This window comes from Ananas comosus, linkage group 12 (assembly GCF_001540865.1).
Source record: "Ananas comosus cultivar F153 linkage group 12, ASM154086v1, whole genome shotgun sequence".
Classification (NCBI taxonomy): domain Eukaryota; kingdom Viridiplantae; phylum Streptophyta; class Magnoliopsida; order Poales; family Bromeliaceae; genus Ananas; species Ananas comosus.
This window is the reverse complement of record NC_033632.1, coordinates 2,311,221-2,338,174: the sequence shown is the minus strand read 5'-3', so window position 1 is coordinate 2,338,174 and position 26,954 is coordinate 2,311,221. Positions and strand designations below refer to the sequence as shown.

Genomic DNA, 26,954 nt, shown 5'->3' with positions numbered 1-26,954 from the left:
TCACCTTCTTTCATTGATTATATTAATTCTTAGCTCATGTACGTCCCTGCAAAGATTAATTTTTAGCTTCACAAGTTTTCCATCAAATAGGATATGCCTTAATTTGTGAACTTTGACTTTTTTAAAAAAGTTTTGAGAAGAAAATTATCGGATCATTGATACTAATTATTAATTTCAAAAGTTCGAATTGTTAGAAATGCATAATCAATTCACTTATAACATATAGATACAATACTCAAGGATCTCGATTGTTATTCGGTCCAACCAGCCTCATGCCAGCCCAATTAGATATCTCGTCATTTCAAACATGACTTGGTCCAATCAGACCTCTTGCCACAGAACAGAATGCTCGTCCCTTTAAGCCAACAAGAATGTGAAAATCAAGTGTTAGGTTCTCTAGTAAGAGAATGCGGTATACTGGCGAAATGTTTTGGATTTATTTTTGCATGTTTTCACTGCCTCCTCGAAGGCGATTAGGAGTTAAAAAGATCTTCAAGCTCAATATCTATTTCAACATTAATAGGTAGGTGCACTTCATAGCTATTTGATTATATATATATAGAATTATGCTACTATACTATTAACAATACCAAGTCCTTGGTACTATTGAGTTTTCGGCCGTTGGATACAGAGATGTGCGGTTAGGATGATAGTGGTTCCCGGTTAAATTGATAGTAATCCCCTAGGGTTGAGTGGAAGTTGTTATCTAGTGGGTGCAAATTAATTTTATGGTTTTCCTTCAAGATAAACCACAAAATACTGGAGTTTGTATACAAAATAGTGAGATATATAGTAGGAGCCTTTAATTAGTGCAACCACAAGATAATACTGTGTTACATGCGCAACTTCTTTTAGAAGTTAGTCACCAAATTAAGCTTCAGAAATTACTAAGATGTTTCATTTCTTGTTATTTTATTGGAATCCAAGATAGAAGAGATCGGCACGTACCAAACACCGACAATGTTAAGATTTGATTAAATTCTACCTACAAATATGCACAAAAAATAGAAAAAGTCGAGCGAGATAAAAAAAAGTAAATGCAGAAAGAAAAAAAATCAAAATTTATACGATTCGACAATTGCCTATGTCCACAGAAAGAGGGAGAGAGAGATATTCTACTATATGAAAAAATAAAATACAAGTTTACATTTTATATATTCTCCTGATAAAGTGTTATGATGAATCCCACATTTCTCTTATTTCAATGAATACTTCAAGAAAATACCGAAAAAATTTTCATGCCTGCTACCTTCTTTCCGCTGTGCGGCCACCCGGCGCGGTATATTAATAGCCGTGGTATATACTAATTAATTTTGGCCTCACACGCGGACACATCCAGCTGAAAAAGAACCACTCGCAGGGTTCGCGATTTGTGGGAAGGAACAGGCTGGTGAGTCGCACCGTATCGTCGCCCAAGACGTTGGCCTCCCTAATGCAGTTTGCGGAAGCACCATCGGCAACCTCTTCCTCAACACGTTGCCCACCAGAAACTCCTCTATTTCACGCCAAAAGAGGAGTTTCTGGTGGAAAACGTGCTGAGAAAGAGGTTGCCCGGGGAGGCGCTGGATGGTGCTTCCACAAACTGCATTAGGGAGGCCGATGTCTACGGCAACGATCCAGTGCAACTCACCGGCCTGTTCCCTCCCACAAATCGCGAACCCTGCGAGTGGTTCTTTTTCAGCTGGATGTGTCCGCGTGAGGGCAAAATTAATTAGCATACCATGGCTAATTAATATACCATGCCAGGTGGCCACACGGTGGAAGAGATGTAGCAGGCATGCGTGCGGTGCATTAAAGTCGGCAGCGGAGCGGCAGTTCTCGACCAAATTGCCTGAGTGGCTTGGACTCTTCGAAGCAAGAGTATAAAAAATTTTGGTCAGAGATTTCTATGCTTTTCTAATTTGGTCTTCTTGATTTTACGAAAAAAAAAGATATTTTTTTGGTGTTTTCATTAGAACAAGAAAAATATGAAATTCACCATAAAATTCTTAATTTTTTTATCTAGAGAAGACATAAGATGTAACGACCTGACGGGCGATCTATCTGGTTCCAATAATACTTAAGTTATATATCCTAAGAATAAGACTTAATCAAAGTCCACATCCATTGGTTTGGTGTACTCCTCTTCACCTCCAACCAAAGCCTTGCTGCTAGGCATGTATATATATGCATGTGAACTCTTTTCAACCTCAACATTACCTATGTGAGAAGCAATAAAAGTGTTGCCAATTTTGGGCTCCTCCTCCACAAATTAATAACCAAGTTCACTAATGCCCATTTAAGTCTCTAGCAATTCTAGTCCATCTATTGATCACAAGTATCAAAATTAACTGTTTGAGGATGACAACCCCGTCTTTTTGCATTACCATGTTAGGACTGAATTAATGGATAAAATGGGTCTTTGGTCCTTTTTTCGCCTAGTAGCTAGATGGCCCAATTGGTTCAATGAATTAAAAACAATCGATATTTCCAATTCTTCTTTTCTTTCAACCCAAATATATATATATATATATATATATATATATCTTACATGGACCATCTCAATTTAATCTCATTGATATATCTTCACTTTTAACATAGTATATGTAAGAAGAAATTATTGCACGCACCTTGTGTGTACACGCCAGGCTCTCCGAAACTCCATAGATATATATATATATATATATGATCAACAATACAAATGAAAAACTACCATCAAATAGCTGTGAAAATTAACAGTGTTGAAACATCTATAGCTAGCTCGTTATATATATTAAAAAAAAAAAGTTTTCCAATATTATAATTTTTCATATGTAGACTCTTTAAGTGATGTACGTAGATAATATCTAGCTATTTAGATTCTGATTTTAAGACATCTGTGTTTTCGATACCCTAGCTAGTGTATGCACCTAGGTGCATTCAATAATTCTAAGTATATAAGAGAGAGAGAGAGGGAGAGAGAGAAAAGGAGATACAAATTGGAAATGGGTAGAGCTTCTATATATAGAGAGAGAGAGGGATCCAAATTGGAAATGGGCACAGCTTCTTTTTCCCTGGATGGTTGGTCCTAGTCCCTATCACATGCCCCACAATGAGTTGCATGTGAATAACCTAACCCTAAGTGTGACTATGCCCCATGCAAGTCATGCCCTCTTATGCCCCCTTGTTCACATGACTCCACCTATTCTTGGAATGCCTATTCAGAATGGTCAGGTCCATAAATGGCTCTGACCCAAGACTCACCAATGGTGACATTGCCACTTCACCTTTCTCCAACTTAGCACAACAATGAATAATTCACTGGGCTTCTTTAAATGCTCCTACCACAGCTATATGAGTAGGAGATAATGCTAGGGGGGTATCAAAAGATACCTAGGGCAAAAAAAAAAAAAAAAAGTTGGCCTCCAATGCAAGTGAAGCTTGGCCCTCCCCCATTGGAGAAAGTGGTCTTTAGGCTTTCCTTTTTGGGTTGATTTGAGATTCTTGTGATCTTCTATAACAAGTACATTAGAGTTGGAGAATTTGCATGGAGGAATATATAGTCTGAGAGAACTACACAAGGAAAGCCCTAATTTTCAATGTAGTTGAAATTTCAGTAGTGTAGTGTTGTTGGAAATTACATTTAAGTTAATTATGTGGTGACAATATTGTATATTGTTCTCAAAATAAAAATGGCTAGAATTTCATAATATAAGAACTTAAATTTCCTTGTAACTTACCAAGAGTATTAGTATTAGATAATTGCACTTTTCTTCTTAACAAGATTCTTCGCTTCCTTGTAAACTGATTTACGCTACAAACATGTGATGCTTTAGAAGATAATTAGGATCTCTTTGCCAAATTTCGAGTCTTAACGACACTATATATCGATCGTGATTCTTTTGAATTGGTTCGTCCTGTCCCATCAATTACCCAAAATAGTAAGCTAAAAACTATCTATAAGTCGCTAAAACATCCGCTAAAGCTAAATGCTTAGAGCAAAAGCAATCTATATAGATCCTAAAGATATCTCTCCCCTCTCTCTCTCTCCTCTCTCTAATTTCATTAGCAAACAAACAAGAGAAGTTAGGAGGAAGAAGTGGTCATCCTTTGATCGATCTCAATCCTTATGTCACTACATCTAACAACTATATCTTGTTGATGTAGATATCAATATTCTTATGGAGAAATTGAGTCACTCATGCCATGGTTAGAGTAGGAATGGTCACACTCATATTTCCCCTCATCACTCTCCATTGGCCTTTGGCATGACTTAGTTACAAATTTTTGGTCTATTGTAACATAGGACCACTTGAAAAGGGACCTTTGAAGTACATCAAAATTAGCCATGTGCTCCAGAATTTTTTTTTTTATTTTTTTTTAGTGCGTCTTTCATCTGGATGATCAAACTATAGTATAGTCATAGATTAACTATGAATTAGAATTTTATCATCAAAGTCTCATTTGTAATAATTTAGTTTTATAGTTCGATCCTAATTTCGATTTTACTTTTCACAAGTCTTACTATAGTGCTAACATGTCACATTTTAGGGGCTGTTTGGTTGTACGCACTGCAAGTGCAGTTGCAAATGCGTGCAACAACAATTCTTTTGTTTGGTTTAGTGTAGTTGAGTTCAACTGCTGCAGTTCCAACTACACAAGAAGGCCCAAATGCTGCAGTTGGAACTACATCCAAATTGGGCGTAGTTCCAACTGCAGCAGTTGGTGAGGGATAGGATCACCTACAAATTAATAATAATAAATAAATAAATAAATAGCTAAATAAATAAATAATATATGTATATAGGTAAATAAAAATACTTATAAATAAAGTCATACTAATAAAATTTTTTAGACAATACAAGCTTTGTGCAAAAAATTAATTTTTTTAAATTTATTTTANGTCTTTGTCACATCAACCTTTATGTACGTCAACGTTTACGACGTCAATATTGATGTGGATCAGACAAACCAAAATGCGTCAACGTTGACGACGTCAATGTAAAGAAGACAAACCATTATACTTCGACTATCAACATAAATACTTAAAACAGTGGAGAAGTCTATCTCACCACTCCAATGGAAGTGATTTGTATTTTATTAACATATTTAAATAATTAATAAATTTAAATGATCAACTACATCCAACCAAACGGCCCCTTAGTAAAGATAAACTAATAAAAAGACAATTTGTTTTGGGCTAATTAAAAGATGTAATTATTAACAGCTCACTATGATTGCTATGATTATAATTAGCGACATATATCTAATTAAGATGTAATTTTTTTCCATGGAGTAATTAAGACACGAGCTAAAATTAACAGTGGTATTTCATAATATAGCTTTAAAATTACATGAACTGTTCTTGATCTCACTTAACCAACAAAAATTTTCTCCCCTTGTAGGGAAGATACTCTCCATCCATACAAGGAATTTCCTCGCTCATCAATGACTCAGAATGCTGTCGTTATATGCAGTTGATCCATTGGCATATATAATAATACTCTTTTGGTAACAACGTACATAACTTATCTGAACTACAAATTTTTTTAAGTTAGTTTTCAACTTTTCAAAATTATGATTTTACTATTCAATCTTTTAATTTATTTTATTTCAGTCAATAAACAATACTTTGATTTTGAAGTTCTTGAATTCGTTATTTATCTCTATAAATTTAGTAAATATACTTCACCGAATTCTTATAACTATAAATTCACTAAAACAAATAGTTAGCTTAAAATTTAAAGTCGAAGTGATATTGACAGGCTCAAATCAAACAAATTAAAAATTTGATAGTAAAAAATTAAAATTTTAAAAAATTGAATAGTTAATTCAAAATGATTCATGAATTCAGATAAGTTCTGTACATTTTTAACCTAGCTACTCATTTTTACAAACGCAGTCTACTAGACCGGGTCTAGCAAATAAATGTTCACAAAACACGAACTAAAACGAAGATATATAGGAGGTGGAAACAGATGGTGCGTGAAATGCTCGAGAGGCGATCGCTGGATCCGTGGAAGAGTAAAAAAAAAAAAATATTATTATTATTATTACCAGTAAGAGAGAGAAACTAGAGAGAGAGAAAATAAGATAGAGAGAGAAAGAAGAGAGAGAGAGAGAGAGAGAGAGAGAGAATGTGGGCTTAAGAATCGGGAGAGAGTGGAGCGAGGATTTGGCCTATAAAATCGAAGATTCGACCTTAGATCTCTTTTTTTATATTTTTTTATTTATTTTTCTTTGTAAAAAAAAAAAAAGAAAAGAAAGAAACCCAACTAATTCCACCATCCTCGGACCAAAGCATTCCTAGGCGACACCATAGCCATTTCCTTAATTTTTTTCCCCCATTTTTTAGACTATTTTTTTTTATTTAATTTTTAACACCACTTCCACTATCCTCTCTCTTCTCATTGTCCCCACTCTGTTTTTGTGCTCTCCTCAAACCCAACACCCTTTTCACATTTCACATTCTCTTCCAATAATTTTCGAACTTGATTTTGTTTTAATGTTTCTTCCTTGAATCTAGCTAGTAGCGAGCTTCAGAATATTATATATTTATTTATATATATATATATATATAGTTTTAATTTTTCTTTTTTTCAAATAAAAAAAAAAAATGGTACTGCATGATGAGCAACAACCAAAATATTACAATGTTGTTGGCGGCGCGTCGAAGAAGAGCAAAACCAAGAAGAAGATCCCGCAGCGTGGGCTCGGCGTTGCGCAGTTGGAGAAGCTCTTAGAGGAGCAGAGGAGGAGCACAAGCACCTCACAAATCCCGGTCCCGCCGCTGTTCAAGGATTCATTTCTGAAACCTGCCGCTGCTGTTGATCCGGCCCCGACCCCGTCGTCGGCCGCCATCGATCTTTTCGAGGGCCCGTTGCCGACGAGATGTTTCGATTATCGGGGTCAGGTGTTCGAACCTCCGCGAAATCCTACCTGGGCCAGTTATCCGGTTCCTCTGGTGTGTGTCCGCGCGCAATTGGTCATGTTGCATAAATTGTTGTGCCATTTATTTATTTATTTATTTATTAAATTGATGTGATTTAAGAGGTGTTTATTTATTTATTTATTGATTTTATTTGTTGCTGTGCAGGTGAACAAGGCATTGTTGCCTGAAATAGAGCTTCCTTCAAACCAAAATTACTGCAGCAGCTACAGCATCACTCCTCCCCTAGAGGATGAGCGGGTATGTGAGAGAATTCATTTATTACTACCACTTGTGAATTTTATGATTTGTTGTAGTATAAGCAAATAAATATTTATTATACTGGAGCTAATATAAGAAAGAGAACATAGGCCATTTTGAAATCATACCGCTCAACTTTTTTTTTCTCTTTTTTTTGTGCGCATAAATTAATGTCTCCATCATCTAAGTAACAGTAAAAAGTGTTGTTAAATTTAGAAATAACTTAGATCGGATGAATCAAAAGTCGAGGTGACTATAAGAAGCCGCAAATTTTGTTGGAAATTTGAAAAACTTCAAGCATATCTATGGTATACAATGCAATGCAGGTAGATGTGTCTATGCATGTTAAAAATAATTTTTTTTAAAAAAAAAACTCCAAATTTTGTTCGTTTTGGTGATTGCTAATTATGCATTTGGTTAGGAGTGTAATAGATGGTTGGCATGAAGAGGCCGTGGCCCTTTGTAATCAACAGCAATTCTGGCTCCTTCCCCTGCAAAATTCCTCAGCCGTGTAGTTCGCATCTCGCGTCAACCGAGTCTCAGTCGTACGGAATCGACTCGACTCGATTTGATTACAGAACAACTCTTTTCAGGTATGCACTTTACTTCACTTAGTTCCTCATACAACCTTTTCGACGCCATCTCTCAAATTCTACATATTCGTGCCGTTGTAGATCGGACAATTCAAGCAGTAACATGAAGCCTCGAGACTGGCGAACCACTAATGTTATTCCTAACAAGGGCGGTAAAGAAAATGGCGCCACTTCCACCGATGGTGGTTTTCTTACCTTGGCTACACCGTCATCGTCCGTTCGTCAAGATTGTACCAAATGTAGCTCTGTTCCGTTACTGGTAAAGTAGCAATGCTCAAAAGGTCGATAACAAATTCGCAAAACTTACTATGATTTGAAAGTTTTTGTAACCGATAGTGTATACTTTGTCGTAGGGTTCGAGCACTGATGGTATTGGTAGTTCCTTGCAACCTTTCTACAGCTTCTTGCCCGTTGATTCAACTATCTCTGAGAGGGCTTTAGATGACAGAAAAGGCGATGTATCTGATGATGTTGATCTCAACTTGAAGCTTTGGAAAAGTTGAGTGTGCGGTGGAATCTGTTGTAGCGGTGATTCGTGCGTCAGAATGACTCTGTAGATCATCAAAATAGTACCAGAGTTCAATATATTTGTCTACATGATGTATGGTGATGTAGAGATAATTCAGAGATATTTGCTGTTAGTTTTTTTGCTTTTTGGCTTTTGCTTTGTTTGTCAGTTCAGAGTGCGGAGATCATTAGTGAATGAATTTGTAGAAGAAGATGCAGTATGGTTTCCTGTGTGGGGTATTTAGTTGATAATTGATTACTGCTTTATTGAATATTTTGGCAATGATTGAATTTGCCCCTCAACGGCGGATTGGATTGACGTAATTACAATTCCGCCATAATTCAAGGACAGCGAGTTAAAAATATATATGTAAATAAAATTAATAAGAAAGTTTTGCCATTGATTATGACAACACCAGCCAAGGGTTCAGTTTCTTGAAAACTCTGAAGTTATCTGTAATGTAAAGTGTTATCTGTAATGTAAAGTCCTAAATATAGCCCATGGCGAGGCATGAGATCCCCTTGACATTAAAATAGTTACTCTCTCTAAACTTGATTTATAGTCAAGTTGTAACTACAATAATCCAAAGTCCCTGACAAAAGTAGAAAACTCAAACCAGAGTGTGTTTTTACCGTCAAGAAGTTTATTTCAGCTTACCACTATGGCGAAAGTGCAGACATTTTGTTTGCCATTTGCCAGCCGTCTTCTTCTACAGTGTAAAAGAATTGTAAGTAAGTTGGAGCAAGGCGATTGATCAATAGATAGAAAATGTTAATTTGGTAAAATTACATAGAAAAGCAAAAGTACAATTCTTTATTAAACCTTCAATGATCAACAAGCAAAGAACTGTGCACAGGACAAATAGTTTTCTTCAGGCCATTTACAAGTCGCTATAAGCAGAGGCATACAGAATTCAAAACCATTAAAGCACGCAAAAAGCTACAAGCCATGATTGACTAATTTCCAGATATAAAGAACACACACGCGCACAAGCCAATTACAGCTTCTAGACACAGCAAAAGCTCCATTCGGGGATCAATAATCAAAATCGTCACATAGGTAACAGGAAATACGAGAAATAAAAAAGAAACAAAATTGTACAAAAACCATGCTGACATCCTCTTTAAGCGTCGAGAATCTCTCTCTATCAAGAACCTACGACCAGCCAAAGATGAAGTCGAGGACGTAGACGATTACTAGAGAGAGCGGGTAGAGGAGGAAGGCGATGAAGCATGTCCAGAGTGGGAAAGTCGTGCGGAAGCTGGTGAAGAGGCCCATCACGAGGCATACGATGAGGATGATCAGCACCTCGGAGGAGAAATCCCACGTTAAGTGTCGTAGATAGACGAGGGCCAAAAAGACGGCCAAGCACAGTGTGTTGTTCATGGTCACCCCACCATAAATCTGCGCCAATGTTGAATCATGCATTAGAAAGTTTACCAAAGCAGTAGCTAACTCTTGGACTTCAATATGAGTAAACAAAAAAGAATGTAGTTCCTTTATTTATCCATTGAGTTTCATGAAGAGATTTTGGTTGTTTAATTCGCTATTCAATGATACGTAGTCCATTGTCATAGGAAAATGCACTATGATTTGAGAGTTCTCATAATTGGAAGCATCACTAAGCATACTGCAGCATCGAGTGGCAGTAAATATTAGTAAGAACAAGAGAATTATGATTTGTTCATAATTTATGACCTACACAGTCTAAGAGAAATTTTAGAACATATACTATCACAAAATGAATTATACTGAATTGGGAAGGAGTTTTGCAAGAAAACCTGCAAAGGAGATGGGGTTTCCCTGTTAATAGGTAGAATTGTGATCTACATGTCTCTCAGGGAGAACAAAGATGCCCCAATGCTGTGGAATTTGCAGCTTAATTGTTTTTTTTTTTATTTTACTTGTATGAGATTAAGTAGGACAATAACGGAAAAAGCATGAGTAATGGCTAATAGCGAATGCTTTGAATTAGAGATTAAATTTGGACAATTAGATTAGAAAAGTTAGGTTCTTTCATATAGGGTATTATCCCTGTTTCATCAAAAAAAAAAAGAAAAAGAAAAAGAAAAAATAATGTGATGTTATCACCACAAGCTTATATTAAATATTGTAGTTAAAATTCAGCATGCAACTAATTGCTAGTGAATATGTGCAAGAGTATAACTATATTCAAGTGCTAAAGGCCTGGCAACAAATCACTGACTCGTTATATTATTTATATAGCTAGTATTGAAGCATACTAGAAGAGAGAGCATAAAACAAACCTCAGAAAACGTGAGCGAAGAAGTCCGTTGCTTCTTTCGGCTGGCAAAAATAATAGCCGAGACAGCCTCACTTGAATTAGTAGCCAAGGGCATTGCGATGAAAGAAATGAAGAAAGAAGGTATCTTTGTAGCATTCGAGAAATTGTGGACAGCATCAACAAGTGGATCAGCAAACATGGCAGCCATAACAGTTCCCAGAAGCAAAAGCAAGACTGCTTGAACACAGGTCCAGGTGGGGTTTTCAACACTTTCTGCAGCCTCATCGCTCATTTCGATTAATTTTTTGTGTTCATCTTTTGTTTGCTGTCAAAATTGAAGGGTCCCAAAGGACTGTTACTTGGAAGTTTGAGTTGGTACATAATAGTTTTTTTTTTTCCTGTGGGGGCACTGAATACATGTAGTTGCTCATATATAATCCTCTAAAGTTGAAATTTGAACCTACAAAGCTTAGAAATAGAACTTATTTCATACACTCTTTCAATCATCCTCCTTTTTAAAGGACATGATAAATATATCTGAAAGTTGCAAATTGACTAATATAACCATACGTCAGTTTGCGTCAGTACCCTTTTTGGCGCCCATTGATCAATAACTGGTTTTTCAAGAGTGTTGATGCAAAAAATATATGAAAACTTTTTAGGAACATTTTCCTTGTTTCAAAGTCATGAGTAAGCTTGGCTGGGGCTTGAGTTGATTACATATCTATTAAAACTGCAAGGGGCATACATCCAAATATGATAGTTTTTGAAAGGCATATATCCTGTAATTGTATATTCTGAAGGGCATAACACTTTAGAGTAGTATGCATTCGTGTATTTTGGGGGGTTTATATGCAAGATAATATATCATAAAGCACCTTTTAGATCATATATCAATATATCATAGAGTATATTACCGTATGGAAGTCATGCAAGAACTTTTTCGAATAAGCACCGGAAGCTGGAACTGTCCGTCTCGCCTCTTTAAGCCACTTTGTGATTCCCTGAATAAACTCCTCTTCTTCAATGATAGCATTGCCCGATGTGTCAAAATCATCCATTATTTTGTCCACGGCATCATCCCTATCTAAGTCAATCTCCTCAAACTGGATTCCCACAATAAGTGCTGCTAGCTCAGCACGCGAGATTACACCATCTGAATCCAAGTCCAGTTTATGGTATAGTCTGCAGTAGAAAATAGGATGATTTATAAAAGCAGTTTTATAGTAGGGGATAAAATTAAAGGGTCCATTACAACCTGGACACATACACATATATGATCCTGCAGGATCCGAATTTTCATGGCTTTTGAAAGAGCATTTTGTTACAAAAGAATTTCTCCGAAAAAAAAAGAGAGCTTAATTGACTTACTTTTTAATTACAGAGACATTAGGGGTCCCATCATCGTAAAGTAACCGTCCAAGTGATTCCATCTGAGCATGCCTTAGGATTCCAGAGATTACATGCTTATGTTTTGCATACGCTAATTTTCTCCTCTGAATCCATGGTTGAAAGACCTGAATATAGACGTATTGTTACATTAGTAAAATGACGATGCTTCGCATCAAAGTAACTTGCGCATACAATAAAACTATCCAATTTAATAAACAAAGAAAAAATGGCACAATAATAATAGCAGCACAGCAAAAACATGGTTGGCATTTATGGTGAGCAAGAGAAGGAAATAATAGCTGCAACTTAAGCAATGTCAACACAGGAGAATCTGAGATTAGATGATTTCAATTCATGGCCCTTATCTTTGTTGGATATCATATTATATATTATGATATCTTGGACATTATGAGATTAAGCATTTCGACAAGTAAAACTTCCCCGTAACTCATACAGTTAGAGATATTGATCAACTTTCTTCAACAATTACTTGGTGATACATAAAGACTGAAGAAAGATACGAATCATATGCTTCAGAAAACTCTAGTAACCACTTGTGAAAGCCCCTCAATATATGTGACTAGAAGTAGCATCTCCCCTGCCATATTATGATGCATCGGTGACTAAAAGATAAATGTAAAGGCTAACACATTGATTGTTGGTGACTAAATGATAAACGCACAGGCTAACACATTGACTGTTGTAAACTTCATAAAGAAATAGTAAGTTCTAGGGATGTATGACACACGGTGCTAATAGTGTACCTGATACAGGCAATAGGAAAGAACGAGCAAAACAGAAACAATAAGAGCAAGCAAGACCACTAAACGCTGCCCAGAATGGAAATGAAAAATCTTCGGTAGTTGAACTATTATAAATGGAAGAATGGATATAGACATGATTCTTGCAGCATAACTAGTTTGCATGTCAGTTGAAACACCAGAACCTGCCAAAAATAAAACAGAAAGCATTTAAGAAGGTGTCATAAAGTAGTAAATAATACAAAAACCTGTAGTAACGAATTGACTGACAATTACCAGCATGTCAATTGCCGAATAATATACACGGAAATGGCAGAAATTACATTGGAAATAGTATATACTATGAGCTTAAGCTCCAAATTTATTTCAGATAAATTAAAAAATGGTGAAGGTTTTACGGAAGGTATGACAACAAGGTTTTAAAATTCACACTTAGGTATAAATTTCTTTGTCCCCTCCGCATACTACCCCATCCAAGAAAGTTGAGAAGAGTCTGATAAACATCTACTTCTCATTAGCTGATTCTCAGACATAATTTAAATGATTTTACAGGGAAAGTACTTTTTAACCAGATGGCCTTACTATTTTTCACTTCTGAAATAGCTTTGTCCTAGTTTTACAGTTTTAGTAGCTATACTACTGCTCTGCATTTGGAAACTCGCAATACTTTGAATTATTATGCTGTACCAAAGGTTCACTACTGTTTCCCTTAATCCCTTATCATTGTACTCTAAGTAACAATAAAGCATATCGAAAGAGAAATGCTAAAACTGCATAATTATTGTTTTTTCTTTTTCTGAAAGGGAAGCAATATGAGATGGATTAGAACATACCGAACAGACTGAAACCTTTTGTATCTTGGGAATCAACCGAAGTCAAATTCTCCGAAAGATCACACTTGCCAACGACGACGCAAGATCCCCAGAGTATTGTTAGAAGCATGACTGTTGACCCAGCAAGCAATCCCATTCCAATTAACACCTGACTTTGAGCAGTTTCTTTACTCCCAGAGAGACCAGAAACTAAGAGAGAGGGGAAAAAAATAATAAAAAAATAAATAATATATGTTGGTATCAACAATAAAATGAACAGTACAGCAGCAAGGAATCAACTTGGAGAGAGAAGCAACTTGTTCCCTGATAGATAGTGTGTTTCCGAAACCAGAACATAGCAACATGATCAAATTAATAAAAACTGATTTAATTAAGTCACAGAGCACCAGTAAGAGAAGAGACCAAATATAGAACAGAAATAGGCATGGCAAGATATAATCTGAACCAATTGTGACCAATCCAGTGTGACAAAAAAATAAAAGGGGATCCAAACAAGAAAATTTGTCCGGAACCGAGCCCTTTACAAATTGATCCAAGCTAGGTCCCAGAATATTATTCCGACAAACTGGGTAAAGGACTAGCTCTCACACTTATAATTTATTATATAGAAAATTCAAACACTATTAGATTACCTCTTATATTATTTGAAACATTCCAATGTTTAAATTTTTTAATTTAATATATTATACTTGGATCCAACTGTATTTATATGTTTTTCTTCATTTTTCCTCAAAATTTGGTTCAAATTTGGGCTATGATCGGGCGCAACATACTGTTTGAAATCCGTGTCCGGGTCGGGTCCAGACACAGTGAACATCAACTAACTCTAACGGCATTGGATCATTATTCAATTAAGAGTTGAGCTAGAATATTATCGATAGCAAACGGGCTCCATTGCCACCTATTTGTTTTCGATGATAGAGCCTCCAAATCGACGATCGGCACCGTTGAACATGATTTATACCATTTAAAGTGTTTAGAAATCAAATTTCAAATCTTGTCGACATCATTTGCCTAATGATCAAAGGGTTTCAAAATTTGTAATTTTAATGGTCGATATGGGCGTTTTCTCGTTTAACGGCGTAAAGATATCCAAATCAACTGAATTTTTAGTAGAAAATTATTTAAACTATTTAAAGCAAATCTATACTCTTGATCTTGATTACAAGACTCCTATCATCATTTTTTAAAAAATATTTATTTTCAGTCGTTCATTTTTGTGTTCACTCGATGGATAAGAGAACAATATCGAAAATATATGAAATTTGATTTCTAAACACTTCAAGTGATATAGATCATGTTCAACCGTGCCGATCGTCGATTTGGAGGCTACATCATTGAAAATAAATGGATGGCAATGGAGCCCGTTTGCTATCGATAGTACTCGAAAATAAATGGATGGCAATGGAGCCCGTTTGCTATCGATAGTACTCTAGCTCAACTCATTCAACTAATATGGAAATTGATAAGATCGCTCGACTCCAAATCATGATGAAGAGAAGGAAAAAAGAAGAGATCGAAGCAGTGAGGTAACCCTAACCGAGGATGAGCATGGCGTCGGGCAAGGCGCCGAGGATGGGGAGGAAGAGGCCACCAACAATGCCGGGGCCGAGGATCTCGAGGAGCATCTCGCTCCCGGAGGAGAGGTAGGTGGCGGCCTTGTACATGAGGAACCCGTACGTGGCGGAGAGGAAGAGGTTCCCCATCGCCGTGGTGGTGCAGGGGAGGAACCCGTACGTTTGTTCGCACCCCTCTTCACCCCCGCCGCCGCCGAGGCGATTGAGGCGGAGGAGGAGGGGCGTTTGGGGGCGGCGGAGGGATTCGGCGGGGTCGGCGCCATCGGAGATGTAGGGATCATCGAGCGAGATCGGGCGAGCGTGGGCAGATCCCGCCGAGGAGAGGACGAAGAGGAGGAGGAGGAGGAGAGTGGTGGTGGTGGTGGTGGTGGTGGAGAGGAGGAGGTTGAGGTAGGGTTTGCTCCGCCACGCCATGGGGAGTGAGGAGGGGGAAGAGGAGTACGAGAGCGGTGGAAATGGAAATGGAAATGGAAATGGTGGAGCGGTGAGTGGGTAGGATCAGAGGAAGGGGACAACGACGCGTTGGTGCTAAATATAGATATGGTAAGGAGGGTGAAATTTACGAAGACTCCCTGTATTATACGACTGCGACAAATTAGTCCTCAAACTATTTACATTTTTACATTCGAAGCCCGGGACTAGGTCTCAAATCCCACTTTACGCGCGCGCACACAAGCGCACGCAAAGTGGCTCGAACTCCCAACTTTAGGAATAGACTACGGGGCGTCTGAATACTAGATTATTAGTAATTTTTAATAAATGATCATATTATTTTTTTCTCAGTGGAAGAGCTAAAATTATGAATTTACGTAGAAATTAAATTTAATAGTTAATAAATTTAAACAAAACATATATACTAAATTTTTTTCAGTACAGGGACTGGCTTGAAATTTTATCCCATAACTCGAGATATTACAAAGCAGATGGAGAGCGTTACGCAAGTTGATAAGGTTTCAGCGGTAATATTTAATAATTTGTGTGTACACGTGTCGAGATTTTATAGGACGCGGAAAGATAATTCGCGGCATCATCGACGTTTGGACCCGCGGCTTTTGGAAAAGCGTTTCGGGCGACGTGGGGCCATGCGGGAACCGACATCGGGCGGGTGATTTGGACGGTTGAGATTCTGCGGCCGGCATCAATGTACGGTAGTACGTCGTCGGCGTGTGCGGTTTGGTTGGTCGGAACGGTTTTATGTCACTGTCGGATGGGCCCCACGTGTCCGCTTCGCATTTAAGAATGGATAATTTTGCGCATTTATTTATTTATTTTTTAGGAGGTGGTAGCAGCACACTACTGTGCTCATTTCATTCATAAAAAAAAGAAAATAAATTAGGTTATAGGAATGAAATAGCCGAGGTCTTGAAAGAGAGATGAGGAGGAGGTAGCACACTACTCGTTTTATTTATAAAAAAAAATAAATTAAACTATAAGGGTGAAATAGCTGAAGCCTCGAGAGGAGGAGAGAGAAGCAAAATAAATAAATAAATAAATAAAATCTATATGACCCACCAACTTTGCGAACAAATCGATTAGCTGGGAGAAGGTAATCCCATAACTTTATCAATTGATTCAGTTTCTGGACAGCTAGCAGGGTGTCCGGCAGAACTTTTCTAAATATCGTTTCGTTTTCGGTATTCCAAATAACCCACCAACATGACTTTTCATATGCATTTATTGACCACATTATTATCATTATTATTATTATTTTCTCAAATTAGTCCAAAAATAGGCAATTCAATAACTACTATCATTTTTCAAACTTTCCTCTTACAACTTTTATTCTTTGTTAGAAATAATACTACCAAATTTGCTGGTTTGGTTTAACTTTTTTAAACAGCTTTTATATTTTAAAGAAAAAACTTCCAATACCCCCTGTAGTTCCGCACTTTCTCACTTTAGTACCTTATGATTTAAAGTGTATCTAGTTAGTACCTTGTAGTTTCGCACTTTCTCATTTTAGTACCCCATGGTTTAAAGTGTATCAAGTTAGTACCCTATGGTTTCGCATTTTCTCACTTTAGTACCATGTGGTTTAATATTTCGTTAAATTATATACAAAAAACTTCAGATACCCTACTTAGGTTTATCAAATATTCATTTTAGTATCTTTTTTAACTTTGTCACTGATTTAACGAAAAAAATATCCCGAAATGGATAATAAAAAGAAAAAAATAAAACCATAGGGTACTAACTTGATACAAAAATGAAACCATAGAGTACTAACTAGATATACTTTAAACCATAGGGTACTAAAGTGAGAAAGTACGAAACCACAGAGTATAGAGATGTCAACGGGTCGAATTCGGGTCGGATTTTAAAAAATCCGAACACGAACCCGACTCCAAACCCGAGACCTGAACCCGAACTCGAACCCGACGGATTTTAAAAATCCACATCCCAACCCGAACCCGACCAAAAATCCGAAACCCAAACCCGAATCCGAACCCAAAAATTTGAACCTGAAACAATTATTTCTTTTTTCAACATTTCAAAATATATTATATTAAATCTAAATTTTTAAAATACAAATTCAAATATAACATCAAATATATATATATATATATATATATATATATATATATATATATTTGATGTTATATTTGAATTTGTATTTTAAAAATTTAGATTTAATATAATATATTTTGAAATGTTGAAAAAAGAAATAATTGTTNTGAGGAGGGGGAAGAGGAGTACGAGAGCGGTGGAAATGGAAATGGAAATGGTGGAGCAGTGAGTGGGTAGGATCGGAGGAAGGGGACAACGACGCGTTGGTGCTAAATATAGATATGGCAAGGAGGGTGAAATTTACGAAGACGCCCTGTATTATACCCCTGCGACAAATTAGTCCTCAAACTATTTACATTTTTACACTCGAAGCCCGGGACTAGGTCTCAAATCCCACTTTACGCGCGCACACACACAAGCGCACGCAAAGTGGCTCGAACTCCCAACTTTAGGAATAGACTACGGGGCGTCTGAATACTAGATTATTAGTAATTTTTAATAAATGATCATATTAATTTTTTTGTCAGTGGAAGAGCTAAAATTATGAATTTACGTAGAAATTAAATTTAATAGTTAATAAATTTAAACAAAACATAAATACTAAATTTTTTACAGTACAGGGACTGTCTTGAAATTTTATCCCATAACTCGAGATATTACAAAGCAGATGGAGAGCGTTACGCAAGTAGATAAAGTTTCAGCGGTAATATTTAATAATTTGTGCGTACACGTGTCGAGATTTTATAGGACGCGGAAAGATAATTCGCGGCATCATCGACGTTTGGACCCGCGGGTTTTGGAAAAGCGTTTCGGGCGACGTGGGGCCACGCGGGAACCGACATCGGGCGGGTGATTTGGACGGTTGAGATTCTGCGGCCGGCATCAATGTACGGTAGTACGTCGTCGGCGTGGGCGGTTTGGTTGGTCGGAACGGTTGTATGTCACTGTCGGATGGGCCCCACGTGTCCGCTTTGCATTTAAGAATGGATAATTTTGCGAATTTATTATTTTTTTTAGGAGGAGATAGCAGCACACTACTCTGCTCATTTCATTCATAAAGAAAAGAAAATAAATTAGGTTACAGGAATGAAGTAGCCGAGGTCTTGAGAGAGAGAGATGAGGAAGAGGTAGCACACTATTCATTTTATTTAGAAAAAAAATAAATTAAACTGTAGGGGAGAAATAGCTGAAGCCTCGAGAGGAGGAGAGAGAAGTAAAAAAAATAAATAAATAAAAAAAAATCTATATGACCCACCAACTTGTGAATAAATCGATTAGCTGGGAGAAGATAATTAATCCCATAACTTCATCAATTGATTTAGTTTCTGGACAGCTAGCAGGGTGTCCGACAGAACTTTTCTAAATATCGTTTCGTTTTCGGTATTCCAAATAACCCACCAACATGACTTTTCATATGCATTTATTGACCACATTATTATCATTATTATTATTATTATTATTTTCTCAAATTAGTCCAAAAATAGGCAATTCAATAACTACTATCATTTTTCAAACTTTCCTCTTACAACTTTTATTCTTTGTTAGAAATAATACTACCAAATTTGCTTGTTTGGTTTAACTTTTTTAAACAGCTTTTATATTTTAAAGGAAAAACTTCAAATACTCCCCTGTAGTTCCGCACTTTCTCACTTTAGTATCCTATGATTTAAAGTTTATCAAATTAGTACCTTGTAGTTTCACACTTTCTCATTTTAGTACCCCGTGATTTAAAGTATATCAAGTTAGTACCCTATGGTTTCGCATTTTCTCACTTTAGTACCATGTGGTTTAATATTTCGTTAAATTATATACAAAAAACTTCAGATACCCTACTTAGGTTGATCAAATATTCATTTTAGTATCCTTTTTTAACTTTGTCACTGATTTAACAAAAGAAATATCCCAAACGGATAATAAAAAGAGAAAAATAAAACCATTGGGTACTAACTTGATACAAAAATGAAACCATAGAGTACTAACTTGATATACTTTAAACCATAGAATACTAAAGTGAGAAAGTACGACCACAGAGTCAGAGTACTAACTTGATACACTTTAATCACAGATACTAAAGTGAGAAAGTACGAAACAACAGGGGGGTATTTGAAGTTTCCCCTATTTTAAAACACAGCAATAAAAATTTGTTTATTGAAATATATTTTGAATCTTTGTTTCTGCAAGCACATATAAGAAGGTGAGAGAAGAACCTGCTAGTTTTAGCTACGAGATCCACTTACCTACGTGGAACCTTTATTCAGAACAAATAGAANGCTCCCTCAAAAAATGGTAGAGCTTATTATATTAATCATAAATTTCCAATAGGAAAAAAATAATATGGAGCTTTAATAGTCCAACTTGCTACAAAAAAATTCAACTGATCATTATCTTCAACACATAGAGGTTAATAATAAGATAATATTCTTATTCCATATTACTCTCTTCTTGATATCCATATTACAATTCTCTACATTAGAGTTGACTTTCTTTGTAGCAAGTTGGACTATTAAAGCTCCATATTATTTTTTTCCTATTGGAAATTTATGATTAATATAATAAGCTCTACCATTTTTTGAGGGAGCATGGCATAAATGGGCATGTCATGTGATTGTAACATTGCCCCACTAGTCCTACTCAATATTGAATGCGCAAATGGTGCAAATAATTAAGAAATAGTCCTCTTCAAGATAATAATGTTATGACTCTAGCAAGCACAACATTTGAAAAAAAAAAACCACCACAACCATTTTAAATTTTATGTTTAAGTAATTATAATTAGTTAAATATTGTGGGTGGATCTAGATTTGCAGGTTATTTATTCATTAGATAGTTGGGTTGTCATGGTAAAGCATGAGGTAATGTATTGCACATACACTATTGGACCAAAACTAGAAGAACATGAGTTCCACCTACTATTTCCTATGCCTACGTCTAATTATTTTGATTAGATTGAATTATTCATAAGCGATTTGATCGTTCACACTCTTTCACACATTTTTGTTAGTAATTAATAATCGAATACAACAGCTACCTGTTCATGTTAGTAATTAATAATCCAATACAACAGCTACCTGTTCATGTTAGTAATTAATAATCGAATACAACAGTTACCTGTTCACACGGATGTGTGTTCAAAGCATGCGATGGTGAATAAGATGCCTATGTCATACAACATGAGTCGATTTTAAAACCTCCATCTTTGTTAGTTAAACTGGGCATATGTAGCCCTATTGTCCCATGATCTCTTAGGGAGATTATTGAATGCGTTAAACTCTAATACTCGCCCATTAATTTTGGGCCTTTTTCTCTGTCGAAAGATTGAATGATTCGATTGAAAGTGTAAGATGTTATGCATGGAGGACTGATAGATGAATGGTGTTGCATTGTTCTGTCCTTTTTCCCATTTTTAATTTGTTTCTCGACGGTAGGGATGTCAACGAGCCGAACACGAGTTGGTTCGTTAAAATATCGAGCCGAAAAATTCAGCTCTTGGCTCATGAACAACAACTTAAAAGAATTATAAAAATTATATAAAAAAATAAATTTATGAAATATTACCGATTAGACTTTGATCTCATGGTTAAAATTTTACATACAAATATGTCTTTTTATAATTCAGTTGGATTTTATATTTAGATTGGGCTAAAAATTATATAATAAAAATCTATATTGTATATATATAATAATTTATTTATATATATAAATATAAAATAATATAAACTATATAAATATAAAATATATGTATTTGAGCTGTTATCGAACCGAACGCGAGCTAGTTGATCCCAGCTCGTGTTCGGCTCGTTTACTAAATGAGCTGAAAAATTCTACTAGTATTCGTCTTGTTTACTAAAGGAGCAATTCGGTCTCGAGCTTATTTCGAGCTGGCTCGCAAGCAACGAGCTGGATTGCCACCCCTACTCAACAGTTCGCGGTAGCATTGAATTGAGTTACATTCCATCATTGTTGGTGTCAGGCGGAGATAACTGGTCGTGTAGCCATGCCAAACAAGCCCTAAAATGCTTCAAATCTTGGGGAATTAGTAGTAATCTTCATTTGAGTAATATACAAGTAATTTAGAACGAGGACCTCAGTAGTGAGCACGGGACTGCAAAAAAAAAAAAAGAATGTAACATGTAATGTTTTTAGTGTCTTTGCTTTCTATATAGACACTCGATGGGAACATCAACTTCGAAAGGTAAAACCACTAAGTAATTATAATATAAATAATGTAGTCTAATCAATTGCAGGATGCATTTAAATAATATATCAATGATGTTTCCTACTCAAAATTCAATAGAGTTTAATCTACAAGATATCCAACAACTTCACAAATGATAATTCCATAAAAATGCTCCTATTAGACAATTTAAACAAAGGATTTCCCTCAAGATTCCACGAGCCAGATGTGTTATTTACACGGTAAATTAGCAATTAACTTAACTGCTAAGGAAGTAGCATCTACACACTTAGCATGGTTTGATAGGGAATCTCATAAATAACAATTTGGTACCCAATCTCTTTCACTTAAAGAGACTATTCCCCACATCTCTGTGTTCATTTGCCGTTCCAAATCAATAACACCTACCGCAAGCACAGTATATAAACTATCAAACTATAGTTTTTCCATCCTTTTAAATTTTAAAGCAAGTCCAGGGATGATACTGCAAGAAAATGTTCAGGGCCTTATTTGCTTAGGTGAAAGGTTACGGACCAAAATTGCACTACATCACAATATCGGAATTCAGAGATCATCTATGATTTTGCTTTTACCACTGAAAGGATAACGGATTGAGCTTTAAGGGTTATGCCGAAATAAGGCCAACATATCCAGCAAATAAAGCCAAGACACCTGATACAATATATGCACTCGCCACGATATATGGTTCCTTTAGTCCCCATAGTTTGAGGTGGTAATGTAGTGGGGCAACTCTCAAGATGATTCTGCTTCTCCCAGTAAGTTGTTTCATGGAGATCATGAAAGGAACCTGATAAATATATAAAGAACTTTCTAAGAGTAGGAAACAGCAATTAGCCCTTTTTGACGAAAGATTGCTAGCATTTTAGATACGGAAACAGATGATGAATAACACATTGCATCCATGTTGATTGACCTTTTTTGAGTAGCATGTCCCTCAAATTAAGTTCTGTTTTGCCACAAAGTAATTTTGTACTCATAAAATGGAGTATTCAGTGGTTGTTGTATTTGTGTGATATTTGTTCTCTCCTTTAAATAACAAGAAGTCCAATATTGACACAATGTTGGTTTGGAATTAACTTGACAATTAGAGGAGACGTGATGATACCTGCAATATTACTAAAAACAGTTCGAGAATAAAAAAGCTGGATGAGATAACCACAGGAATGAACATTCCTGTGCATGAAGACATTGCAGCAATTGCTCCACCCAGAGCTAAGGATCCAATGCCACCCATATATATCGAAGCCTTATACCTGTTGTGAAGAAGAAAGCCAACAGAGGCTCCTGACATTGATGCTCCAAAAATCGCAAGCTCTGCCTCAAAATTACAGAGAACAAGCAAAAGCATATAAGAGATAAAAGAACCAACAGATACCAATGAAATAAATATTCAACTAAAATACAAAAGGGACATCCAATGACTAAACAGTTAATACTATGAAATCCTTGACTAGGGGTTGTTCTGAAAGAAGATCACTTTGCTTTTTAAGTTCTTTGATAACCCCTTAACTAGACGGTAATGCAGAACATAAAATAAATTACATATGCAGATTCAAACTGTGCCAAAAGCAAAGCAAATCATGTTAATACTCAGAAGAAAACTTGACGAATGACAATTTTAAGAAACAGCTGAACGTTAAAAGTTGGTATCCATTGAAAAGTTTGCTCTGCGACTTGAAATTAGAGAGAAGCTATGATAAAATAGAATGCTTATAGGATTTTGTGCTGACCTGGACTTATTGGGAGGGCAGCAACTGCCATACCAATAAAGGCTACCGCAGCAACCCCTCCAGCTAACCCATCAAGCCCATCAGTCAAGTTTACTCCAGTCCCCATAGCAACAAAACATACTACCGTCAGGACAGGATATGATTTTTCCATACACAAAAGGCCATATGGCGGAGGAAGAGGAACCAACCATTTCCTTGATGAATTAAACAGAAAGAATCAGAAACAGAAGACGAGGAAAAGGGAAAAGGTAGCCATTTCCAGATATATCACTGAAAAAACATTTATTTATATCTGACTCTATAGAATTTAAATGTTCATATACACCTAGTCACCTCTCAAAAGTGTAGTTTCTTTACAGAAGTATTCTTGTCATAACCAATTTATGGAGGATAGCAACTTATTAGAAGAGATCTTCCAAAAGAATGCAGTTTCGTGAGTACAAGGGTGTACGAATGTAAGACGTTAAGTTTTTGAATGTCATATATGAGATACAAATTTTGCAAAGATACATATAATAAATGTATAATTTTTACATATATTAAATAGATAAATATTCAGGGGCTAATATGAAATTATATCAATAAAAAACCAAATAAAAAGTAAGTTATACATCCAATCCATGGTCTGCCTAAAATTTTGGATTATCTATAAACTGGACAGTTCAGGTAAAAAGACTACGTCAATCTCAGAATCAATTGATGGACCTGAAGTCCATTGGGAGGACAAGGAAAGAAGGGAATTCCATCTTGTCAACTATCCCGGAGGAATGCAGGTTATAGGAAAACTCTCATCTCCGAATGAATTCTTGACTTTATTTTGCTCCTCTTTCCCCAGTTTGGTTCCCCTTTTTTGTTTTCAGCTTTTGTCGATCCTACATACCTACCTATCTCCTTTTTTTGTGTTATACATTTCTGTCAGAAACAGGAAACTAGAATTGAATGCACAAGAGGAAAGAGTTATAGTACTGTAGATTCTTGTGTTGTATAAACAATTTTATAGTGCCATAATTTGCCAGTTGTTTCATTATAACCCTTTCACTCATTTGATTTTCAATTATTAGTCTCACGTGGCCTAGGCTCGTTGTGAAGCTAAATCCTCGAGCACAAGTGTTTATAATCCATAAGAAGTCAGAACAGTAATAATAATATTTCCAAACCTCTAAAACAGTAGTTAGTTACCATCTATGACAGTTGATGATATCGGTTTCTAGAAAATGTACATGCTGTATGGTGTTGAGATATTTGCCGAGTGCAACCAAGATGAAAAACATGTCCCAGCAGCGATCTGTAAGCAACATCACATTGCTCTAGTTAGTTTGTTAGATTTTATCTTTTTCCAGAAAAAGTGTGTTATAAATTTGAAGAAGCAGTCAACATACCTGCATTAAGAATCTAATCCATCCTGGTAATCCATAACTTTTATTCCTGATAAAAGTCGATACGTCATGAAGTAACCCAATTGCTGCAAATGCAAGAGTTATGGCAGCTGCTCCATTTACTTCAGTAGAACTGAAACCAGCTGCACTTCTTGCAACAATAATGCCGATCGGAATGAAAAATAGCCCACCCATAGTAGGGATTGACCTTTTAAAAGACCGTGCAATATGCCTTTCTTTATTTCGAATACGATGAATTTTAAAGAAATCAGCAATTGGGATGAAGAGACACCCAGCAAATGCCGATAGAATTGCTGATATTGAGAAAGGGTGTGTCAAATAAAAAGGTTGCAAAGGTAGGCGAATAATCCTCCACGAATATCCATCCACAAACAAAAGAATCATCATTAAGAAGGCAATCAGGCAGATAGTATTCATGACTCCTTGTTGAGTTCTGAAGTTGGATGAAAATTCATAGCCAGATGTTAGTTCAAAGAAACTCTATAAAACCCCATAATGATTCCAATTGAAAAATAACCCATAATGATTCCAATTGAAAAATATATGTACATAATGATCACTCCTACGCAAAGTCACAAATGTTATGTATCTCGTTGTGACAGTATGTGCTCAGTTATAGACAAATTTAACTTATGAATAAGAACATGTCTGATGTAAGATTACAGCAAATAGGCAGCGCACATGTACAGTGCTGAAAATTGTAGAACAGTAGTGAAAGATCTAGATTAGAAGTTTGATTAATGTAACTGTTGGAAGTAAAACACTGAGGGAAAGAGAATTTCCACTGAGGGAAAAGTGCTAGATAAATTGATAAGTTTTAAACAAATATAAAGAAGAAATTCATGAATATGATCCACCTGGAAGATCTAATTTTACTATTATTTAACAATAGTGTTGCTCTGATCCATTTTATTTCCAAGAAATCAGAGTCATTTCTATTACTTACTAATCATTTCAATATCAAGTAAATAACATTTTTTATTGGAATATGTGAGCTTTTGTTTATATTAATTCTGATTTGTTATTTCTGGCATAGCAAGATTTGAAATAAACAATTAACAGAGTTTAGTATCATAAATTTATGATTTGGAGGCTAAATTTATCAAATTCACTCACCTATTCCTTTTGTGCCCTCTCTGGATGTTTGCAAACCGATGGGCCACAACAGTGAAAGCACCGTCAGGAGCTTCCAAATGGCTCTTGCTAGCCGGCAATTCAACATCCCCGATAGGATTCAAGATCACACCATCGCTATCCTCTTCCTCACTCGAAGACATTACATAATAATCATTCAATCCACCGACCTCATCACCCTCTTCGAAGAATGATGAGAAATCTACTGAATCCTATAGTGTAAATTGCGAAGAATTATTCAGAAATGGTAAAAATGTATAGAGAACCCCTCAGCTGTAGTCCTTCCAAATACATTTCCTTTTGATTAACACCCTCTCAACTTTTCTTCTTCTTTTTTTTTTTAACTTGAGCTATTCTCTTAGATTGAATTAATGATTTCTTAAATTTACCGCCTCCACTAACTATCAGTAATTAAAAATAACAAATCCACAATTGTATCAGCTCAAAAAGCATCCAAAGCAATCAAACACCGTAGGATTTGGTAAAAAATCCCAAATTTAATTGACAAAAACAAGTGAAATCAAAAGAATTAAGAACCTAAGGGATGTGCCGTCGAAGAAAAAAGAGTGGGGGAAGAGGGAAAAACCTCATCCATAGCACGAATCGGAGTGTAAAAGCGCCTCCAATGGCGACTTCGCCCGGAGATTCCAGGACGACATAGCTAGAGATCGCGATCGAATTATATCACAATCAAAGATGAAACACAAAGGGATCGTAAAATGGAGAAAGAGGACGAGTATCGAACCGTGAGGAAGGGGATCGAGGATCGCTTCGCGAAGGTAGGAGGAGAGGTTAGGAGGGGTCGCCGAAACCCTAGATGGAGGAGGTGGGGATTGAGAGGGGAACTCGACATTGGAAGGATCGAAATCGGAGTAGCGGAGGCGGAGGAAGAGAGAGAGAGAGAGAGGGGGTTGTTATTGGAGAAGAAAAAGGG

The 26,954-nt window shown here is 36.2% G+C and overlaps 3 protein-coding genes across 4 annotated transcripts; 1 reads left to right on the top strand and 2 right to left on the bottom strand.

Annotated features, from left to right (window-relative positions):
- Window positions 6,435-8,519, top strand: LOC109718780. The gene is made up of 5 exons (XM_020245181.1): window positions 6,435-6,922; window positions 7,055-7,147; window positions 7,580-7,740; window positions 7,822-7,999; window positions 8,094-8,519. Exons 1-5 carry the CDS (start codon window positions 6,575-6,577, stop codon window positions 8,241-8,243), a joined length of 930 nt encoding a protein of 309 aa, XP_020100770.1. The 5' UTR covers window positions 6,435-6,574; the 3' UTR covers window positions 8,244-8,519.
- Window positions 9,041-17,793, bottom strand: LOC109718816. Of its 2 annotated transcripts, XM_020245235.1 has the most exons (8): window positions 17,783-17,793; window positions 15,020-15,527; window positions 13,480-13,668; window positions 12,650-12,831; window positions 11,865-12,010; window positions 11,411-11,678; window positions 10,516-10,818; window positions 9,041-9,652 (listed from the first exon to the last, which is right to left on the bottom strand). In XM_020245235.1, the coding sequence occupies exons 2-8, from the start codon at window positions 15,468-15,470 to the stop codon at window positions 9,404-9,406; spliced, it is 1,788 nt and encodes a 595-aa protein (XP_020100824.1). In that variant the 5' UTR covers window positions 15,471-15,527; window positions 17,783-17,793; the 3' UTR covers window positions 9,041-9,403. The 2 variants fall into 2 exon arrangements, with proteins under 2 accessions (XP_020100824.1, XP_020100823.1); XM_020245234.1 differs by lacking the exon at window positions 17,783-17,793 and having other exon boundaries at window positions 15,020-15,555.
- On the bottom strand, window positions 21,875-26,928 carry LOC109717926 (phospho-N-acetylmuramoyl-pentapeptide-transferase homolog). The gene is made up of 8 exons (XM_020243888.1): window positions 26,766-26,928; window positions 26,607-26,681; window positions 26,003-26,232; window positions 24,869-25,319; window positions 24,710-24,774; window positions 23,490-23,683; window positions 22,865-23,073; window positions 21,875-22,546 (listed from the first exon to the last, which is right to left on the bottom strand). Exons 1-8 carry the CDS (start codon window positions 26,871-26,873, stop codon window positions 22,364-22,366), a joined length of 1,515 nt encoding a protein of 504 aa, XP_020099477.1. The 5' UTR covers window positions 26,874-26,928; the 3' UTR covers window positions 21,875-22,363.

Coding starts and splice junctions, on each gene's coding strand:
- LOC109718816 (XM_020245235.1), bottom strand. CDS start 15,470: ATGGCGTGGCGGAGCAAACCCTACCTCAACCTCCTCCTCTCCACCACC. Junction 11,679..11,864: donor AATGTCTCTGTAATTAAAAA/GTAAGTCAATTA, acceptor TTTCTACTGCAG/ACTATACCATAAACTGGACT. Junction 9,653..10,515: donor CTTCGCTCACGTTTTCTGAG/GTTTGTTTTATG, acceptor ACATTGGCGCAG/ATTTATGGTGGGGTGACCAT.
- LOC109718780 (XM_020245181.1), top strand. CDS start 6,575: ATGGTACTGCATGATGAGCAACAACCAAAATATTACAATGTTGTTGGC. Junction 7,148..7,579: donor CTCCCCTAGAGGATGAGCGG/GTATGTGAGAGA, acceptor GGAGTGTAATAG/ATGGTTGGCATGAAGAGGCC. Junction 8,000..8,093: donor GTAGCTCTGTTCCGTTACTG/GTAAAGTAGCAA, acceptor ACTTTGTCGTAG/GGTTCGAGCACTGATGGTAT.
- LOC109717926 (XM_020243888.1), bottom strand. CDS start 26,873: ATGTCGAGTTCCCCTCTCAATCCCCACCTCCTCCATCTAGGGTTTCGG. Junction 25,320..26,002: donor AGAGGGCACAAAAGGAATAG/GTGAGTGAATTT, acceptor ATCCAACTTCAG/AACTCAACAAGGAGTCATGA. Junction 24,775..24,868: donor GGATTAGATTCTTAATGCAG/GTATGTTGACTG, acceptor TGTTGCTTACAG/ATCGCTGCTGGGACATGTTT.